The following is an 8,040-nucleotide window of genomic DNA, read 5'->3' as shown; positions in this document are numbered from 1 at the left end:
AACAAAAGTTATGTTAATTCGAGGGCAACGTTCTAGCCCAGATGGTGATATCTCTATTTTCTTAAATGGTAAAAAGCTTGAAAATTCTAAGCACACTCGATATCTAGGTGTAGAAATTGACGAACATTTAACGTGGAACCATCATGTTAGTAATCTGTGTAAGTCACTTGGACACAAAATTACAATTTTTAACAAAGTAAGTAGATTTCTAAACAAAAGCCTGCTAGAAAAAATTTACAGAATGACTATACAGCCATGTAGCGACTACGCCATTTCTGTATGGGGAAATACATCTGCAACAAATATAAGTAAAATATTTAGGTTTCAAAAACGAGCGGCAAGAATAATTACAAAGAACCACGACTTCATAAACAGTAGGGGTGAAAACTTAGTTAAACAATTATCTTGGCAAAGTTTTGAGCAGAGAATAAATTACTTTCTTGCTACCCTTATGTATAAGTGTGTTCGTGGTGCTGCACCAGATAGACTTTGTAATGAAATCGAGATGGTAATAGACAGACATAGATATAACACGAGAGCTTCTGAGACATTAAATGTTGTTCCCCCGATACCAAACACGAATAAAATGAAAGAACAATCACTGAGGGTCGCAGGGGCAAACATATGGAATAACATACATTTTGACATTCAAAATTCAATTTCCATTAATGCGTTCAAAGCGAATTATAAAAACACTTTTTTTCTCTAGGGAAATACCTTTTAAAAAAATTTTAATCTGTTCAGTGTTTTTTTTTATGTGGTGTATTCTTTTTTATGAACATCTTTTTAACTTGGATTTTTTATAATTTTTTTGTATTTTTAATGTATGGTTCTCAAAGTTTAGTACTATTTTTGACTGTTTAATCTTAACATATTTTACTATTTTTAAGAAACTATGTATTAAATAATTTTATGAACATCTTTTTAACTTGGATTTTTAATTATAATTTTGTATTTTTAATGTATGGTTCTCACATTTTAGTATTTTTAGACTGTTTAATTTTAGCAATTTTTAAGAAACTATGTATTATATAATTATGTATATTGTTATGTTTTATGCTGGACCTTTTGAAAAACAACAATGTCCCCTTTGTGGGACAACGTTGATATTGTCATCCAATCGAAATATGTTTATAAATAAAAAAATAAATAAGATAGTGAAAAAATAAGAACAAAGAAGAAGGGGAGAGAGGGGGAACACCCACCCGATAGTTGTCTTTGACAGCTCTCCTCAGTGCTCCTATTTTATGTAACACTGAAAGGAATAAATAAAAATAAATAATTTTATTAATTTTTTATTCTTTATTTCATTTCACGAATTGTACACAATTGAAAGTATTCCTCAAAATAAGGAAACATCTTAACTAATTCAAGCATTTGCTCATAAAACAAATTCCGAAATTTAAAAATAGTGTATGTTGCAACAACTAAAAGAAAATTACCAATATAATAACTGTTATGTATAACAACTGAGTTTAATGATTTGTTATACCATAAAGTAAACAAATGAAACATGCTGATATTCATCCTATATTTGACATCTTTAAGAAAATGGGGATTTAATAGGTTTACATAATACAATTAATAATGAAAGCATTTTTAAATTTCCGTTTCTAAACATTCAAACTCGGAATAAAGTTGGACAACACAATTTCATTTTTACAGCTCACTATGTCGGTCGGTTGGTTGGTCGATCGGTCGGTTGGTCGTTAAACACTAACTCAAATTTGAGCACGCGACTGCAGCCATGTATGTGGCCTTGTTTCGACATTATAAGAAATAAACCACAATTTTACATCACAGTGAAAAGTATTCTTTCAATTGTATTCGTCATACCAGGGAAGAGTGTAATTTAACTCTTCCCTGGTCATACAGTGCTAATTTCTAAAAGAAAAGCTTCGTATTATAAAACTATATATTTAAATACTATTAATATACCAACAATAAGGACCATCTGGTGGTAAAAGATATGGTTATATGTTTCTCTACACTTGTAAAATAAAACCATTTACAACACATTCAATTTCAAATTGTTATACATTTTTTTAAATAAAATAACTGGTTATATACATCAATAAGTCACAGTGTCTCGATGCCATCTTGTTTTAATGATTTAAATTTGTTATCTAAATATAGATTTTATTAAGATTTTAACCAGCCTGTTAGTGGCAATGATTCGCTGTTGGTCTTGAATGAAATAATGAAAGAATAAAAAACAGTGCATCCGCTTGTACTTACAACGGCTCTCTATATAATATATTAATAGTCGTACAAATTGCCCTGTGCCTACATAGGTAAACGTGTTTGTAATCGTCATCCCGATTGATGTTGTTTTTAGAAATCTCTTTCGCTGACCGTTTATTTAGTGTACATGACACCAAACCACTGCCGTAATTGCTAGGACTGATGCTTAAAGATCGACATTGTTCAGTCTGCTCACATAAGGTAAGCAATGACCTAACATGCAATGCTGAATGGATATACACAGACACGAAGCTTATGTTGTCGAAGAAATGCATCACTCCTTTTAAGCCTGCAAAAGAAGAAATTATTAGAAGATTGTAGTCGTCAACAGGTGTGTTAAAGGTGCCGTGGTAGTAGTATCAGCCGTGGTAGTAGTATCAGCAGTGATAGCTTAACTTGTACTATAATAGTCACCATCACGGCTGTCAGTAATAGCCATGTAGGCTATGTACAGTTGTTGAAGAGAAACAATAATACATGTTATAATGGTCTCATTATCACAAAGTATCCTATGTAACCATTATCCTAATAAACACACCTGTACACAGTAATGATTTTATTATACTTGTGCCATTTTCCGAAAAATGGCCCGTATTTCCATGCCGTAACTGCGTCACCGGTAGGGTAGACATATCTTTATATACCCATCGTCATATCTCAGAACTTTATCATTTCTGTTACATTCGCACATTTCACTGTACATAATTAAACAAAATGTTTATCAATTTACCTTAAATTCATACATTTTTTATTTCTAAATAGTTTCGAATTCCTTGAATCTATGTACTGTCTGAAAATTGTCTTACCTTAAGCTTGTCGACAAGCAATACTACGCTTCAGTTATAGAAATCTATAATTATTATTAATGATACTTGTTTTGGTTATATCGAGCAACAATGGAACTTTTTATGACGTAAAATATGCGAATGAGTCGAATAGATGCGCGCGGTTATTAAGGATTATTGAATTTTTTAGATTTGTATTTTATGTTTTGCCAATCGGCGGAACTCTGCATGTTGTAATGTGGAGTTGTGGACAATAAATCTAATTCTTCATTTAAAATGGATCGTGTGATAGTGTCATACATGACGCCCTTAAGTACATTTCCACAATCAACCCGTCGAGTTTTGAGGAGATACATTTTTCGGAATCTGTACATACGATTTTTACCTTAATAACAAGTAAACCAAATTCACTTAAAATGTTTAGTTGATTCGATTTTTGAAAAAATCATTATAAAATGTTATTTTATCATAATAGTCCAGTCAATCTAATGATATATATATATCTGTAAAAGGTAGTGTTAATGTTTAAACGCTAAAATTAACACGTTTCGGATAACACTTAATGAACACGTTTAAGTGTTAATGTCAAAATTATTAACACGTTTAAGTGTTAATGTTTCCATAATTATTAACACGTTTAGGTGTTCATGTTTCAAAGTTATTAACACGTTTATGTGTTAAAGTTCCAAATTATTAACACGTTCAGGCGTTAAAAGAAATAACACATACACGTTTATGAGGGGATAACACTTTATTAATGCTAAAACATGTTTATATACAGAATGGTGTTAAAGTACTCTTAAATAGTATCTGTAATAAACACAAAAATGAAAAAACAATCATTTTTGTCACTGTTTCAGATCTTGTAAATGCGATCATTGCTTTGCGTTTTTGACTTTGGTAGAGAATGTTTGGAACAGTGTGCCCTTGAAAGTTTATAAACTGCCCTTCACCAACAATAAATATCTTTGTACTACCGTCCATACACACAATGCGTAGGGCAAGAGGACTTTTGTCTTGAATCTTTTCAGTCATCTGATACGTCTATTTCCTCTACCTGAAATAAGGAAATGTAAATTGATTTCATTTTGAATTATTTTATTTGATTGAGAGTCACTTGTAGGCATATCTAACTGATGCATGGTCAGGTGGATATTATATTTTAATAATAATAATAATATGTCAGTTTTTATATAGCGCGCTACACATTTAAGACTCAGAGCGAAAATCAAACTATACATAAATCAATGTGTTATTACTAATCACCTACTTCCAACATTGTCATGAAATCACCATAACAATCATATTCTCTCCACATTGTTGTGAAAACTGTAGATTAATCATCTGAAATGTAATGGAAATATGTCCTTTTAAGAAGTGTTAAAAAGAAAAACTGTTCCAAATAATTATTTATCTGTATCCTGCCTAATAGTGGAGACTTCTTATTACTCGGAGTACCCGAGTCTAATTACTCGGAGTACCCGAGTGTAGGACTCTCATCTTCTCCTCTATCCGACACTATTGAGTAAAAAGTGCGATTTATAAAGTACTACTCCTCCCTTATTCGTTGTAGTATTGAGATGGGATTTGGCATGAATATACTACAAGGACATGTCCTCAAAGCTATAGAGCCGGATTTTTTTAATTTCAAACTGGATACAGCCATATGACGTCTCGAAGATGGTACCGTATAGCCGTATTTGGTACCGAGTTATTGATGTGTATGTGACGTCACATTCCGTCTTATGACGTCATTACAGCTTCTTTGCTGTACTCCGAGTATCGCACATTCGTGCTTGTTTCAGATTGAGATTGACTGGTGTATATCTAACAACCCGGCTCCGTCTCGTTCGAGCCTATCTGTACCAATTGTATCATTAGGCAAGATGCTTTACTCTCATTGCCTCGTCTTTCTAATGGGACGTAAACCCGTTGGCCCCATGTGTATATTATAGTGCACGTTAAATAACGTAGTACACTATTCGAAGAACACTATTCAAAGAGTAGGGGATCGTCTCCCCATGTGTGCTAAACTTGTAGGCCTTGCAATTCTGGCTGATATGGGTTCGTAGAGGGCCTAATCCAAATTTCTTCAGTTTTCAGTTAAGCTTGAGGTCCTTTACATTTACCCTCTAAAACAGGAATGGCCTACATTTAAGGGTTATGTGTACTGTATTTGTTTATGATTTAAGTCGTATAGGCCGCTACTACAAGTTACAATATTAGTAAGAAAATGTATTCATAATATAATAACACAGAGGGTTCATTAATATGCAACAAAACAACTGTGATAAAAAGACTTAGCTCTGGTCCTATTAGGTACTCTGGTGATATTATGTTCTTTCTTTTGACAACAATGGTAGGTTACCGTTGTACAACTGTAAGGAAAATATTATGTACAGTAGCCATACAATTATACTAATTATATAATGACATGAAAATAAAATTATTAAATGAACACCTCTTGTTTAAATGTTGTTTAATGGTAAAAGGTCTTTTAGCTGGAATACAACTGTTTACGGAATCAATACACGACATACTTCCTCTACAGAGTGCACAATTGTTTACTTATTTCATATCGATTGTATACATAATTCACAGAGGATTCATTGGTGTGTAACAAAACAACTTGTGGCAGAAAACTGAATATTCAAACATTTATACTGTAAATTTCTACAGTTGGAGGTTATGTTTTCACTCCTTTATGATTTGTTTTCAATAAAATCTCTCCTAACTTGTGAATCTACTTAATTTTATCAAAATGATGCGTTAAATTATGTTTAAAAGTGCTCATGGTTTTGTCAATCAACACCAATATTATTAAAACTGTGATTTGGGGCTGCATAAAAATCCGTCGACGGATAACAAGATCTTCACTTACTATATTTTTCAATTCAACAATCACCCATATTGGTGGTAGGCAACATATTTTATAACATACGGCATAGTAGGCTTATCGGTTTGTTTGTTGATATCATTAGCCTATTTAATAATGTAGGCCTATACGTCGAGATACCGTTGATATTTCATAATAACGTGTAATTATGACTATATGAATATTACGAACAGTTAAAGAAGAAATAGACCTAATGTGCTTTGTAATCATCATAACCAACACCATCATCATCATCATCACAGTCATCATCACAATCAATCAATTTCAATACTCATAATCATTGGAGATTCCATAATCTTTATCAAATCAATACGAATACTGTGAGTGTTGTGATTATTTTGATCTTAATATAAAGAAATCGAAAATTTTACCATTCATTTTCAGAATTTTAATTTATTACTTTATTTTTTGCCTCTGGGTAACAATGAAATATGGGGGAAACATCCATTTTAACTATGTTAAAAACTGTAACGATAGAACCAAAATAATGGTCTTCAAAATAAAAAATGGTATGTAGTCCTTGGCCTAATAAAATTAATACAATTCACCACATTATCTATTTTCTTTAGTAAAATATAGCTATCATAAGCCTACATTTTAGTACAGTATATTTTCTTGTACGCCTACACGTTTTAATTTACTGGCATGTGCATACTTTCCAATTAAATGAGCAAACTACAGTCCCGTTGTTTCGCGTATTTTCTGAGAGCCAGATTCCAATGTTTCCATTACGTTCTGTGGATTGAATTGACCAGTATGTAGTCATACCGCAACATTGGTCAACAATTTCTTCACTAGCAAGCCCTGTCAGGAACTCTGGTGATATCATGTCCTTTCTTTCAACATTAAACGATGGAAAGTTACCATTGTACAACTGTAGGTAAATACAATATTTAATAATTATAAATATGATTGTAATAAAATAGAAATCTTTGGTATTGGTAAAAAAAAATATCAGAACTTCGAAATAGGTTTTTCCACTTATAGAAGGAAGTAGCTAATTTACTTACAATTTTCATTATTTGTACTTCTACCTTTGAATATACACACCACATGCAATTGTGCTAGTGACAAAAGCACGGTCATATTGTTTGGAAAGAAAACACCGTCACAATCAAATTGTACAGGCCCTGTACAATTACATACATACCCAGTCACGGTTATGCCAATCCAAGTCCTCGTCTGCCCACAAATAACAAGCGCTGTTATTGGCACTGTAAGCCGCAATGATTTTCTAAATGAATAAAAATACTAAATATTCTGAATACTTGCAATAATACGGTGGTAATTTAATAAACCAGTGTAATTAATTTTTATTTTAGGCCTTTAAAAATAGTTCAAATTGATGTATATTATATTCATATTATAGTCTTACATTGTAAAAATCAAATATAAGTGTTCCTCCGTCAGTCACATTTGCTATTTGTTCAAATATCACAATCTCTACATGGTGGCTGGGGTACGAATATACATCCATTGAGTGTCTTATCCCATCATCTACGACTCCGCACCTAAACACTCTCTAATAAAATGATAGTTGCTAATTAATTAGCTTGGATAACAAAACGAAATAAAATACACATATTATTTTCATTATTATTATTATTATTGTTATTTCTGTTTACCTTTAAAAAAACAGTACATATAGAATTTTACTTAATGGACTAAGGTAAGGTTGTGTGTCTTTTTTTAACGGTTTGCAAACAATTTATTTGTGATATATACTTACACGTTGTCGCGTAAGAACGATTGCTGCAACCACACTTCCTATTATGATAAACAACACCAACGGAATACAGATACCAATTATTGAATTCTTTCGAGAAGTTTGTTCGGGCACGATTAGTTTCTGAAATGACAATCAAATTCTTAGCCTATTGTTTGCAGTAATAACCTAAACTTACCTACTTACAGGAAATAAATGTTACGAACATCAGATTTCGATTTTAAAACTACATTTAAGTTAATGAGCACACGTACCTCGATGTTTACTTGACTTTCGCTTTCATTTTTCTTCTTTTCGTTCACAATTGTTTTCGGAAACATATTGACAGCAACACTACTACCATATTACAACGTTTTATACTATCTGGAGTGAGAATAACTCCGGATCAA

At 32.0% G+C, this 8,040-nt stretch overlaps 1 protein-coding gene across 1 annotated transcript; it reads right to left on the bottom strand.

Moving 5' to 3' along the window:
• Positions 1–6,325: 6,325 nt before the first annotated feature.
• Positions 6,326–8,040, bottom strand: LOC144854404 (uncharacterized). Its single transcript, XM_078712350.1, has 5 exons — positions 7,906–8,040; positions 7,655–7,774; positions 7,301–7,447; positions 7,076–7,159; positions 6,326–6,799 (listed from the first exon to the last, which is right to left on the bottom strand). The coding sequence occupies exons 1-5, from the start codon at positions 7,969–7,971 to the stop codon at positions 6,563–6,565; spliced, it is 654 nt and encodes a 217-aa protein (XP_078568476.1). The 5' UTR covers positions 7,972–8,040; the 3' UTR covers positions 6,326–6,562.

Source organism: Antedon bifida, chromosome 10 (assembly GCF_963402885.1).
Source record: "Antedon bifida chromosome 10, ecAntBifi1.1, whole genome shotgun sequence".
NCBI lineage: Eukaryota > Metazoa > Echinodermata > Crinoidea > Comatulida > Antedonidae > Antedon > Antedon bifida.
The sequence above is the reverse complement of the archived record's forward strand: the minus strand, read 5'-3'. Positions and strand labels throughout refer to the sequence as shown.

Excerpts from the sequence above, each read along its gene's own strand:
- LOC144854404 (XM_078712350.1), bottom strand. The coding sequence starts at position 7,971 with ATGTTTCCGAAAACAATTGTGAACGAAAAGAAGAAAAATGAAAGCGAA. Across the intron at positions 7,775-7,905 it reads AAAGTCAAGTAAACATCGAG|AAACTAATCGTGCCCGAACA; the intron begins GTACGTGTGCTC and ends TTGTCATTTCAG. Across the intron at positions 7,160-7,300 it reads TTATATTTGATTTTTACAAT|AAAATCATTGCGGCTTACAG; the intron begins GTAAGACTATAA and ends TTATTCATTTAG.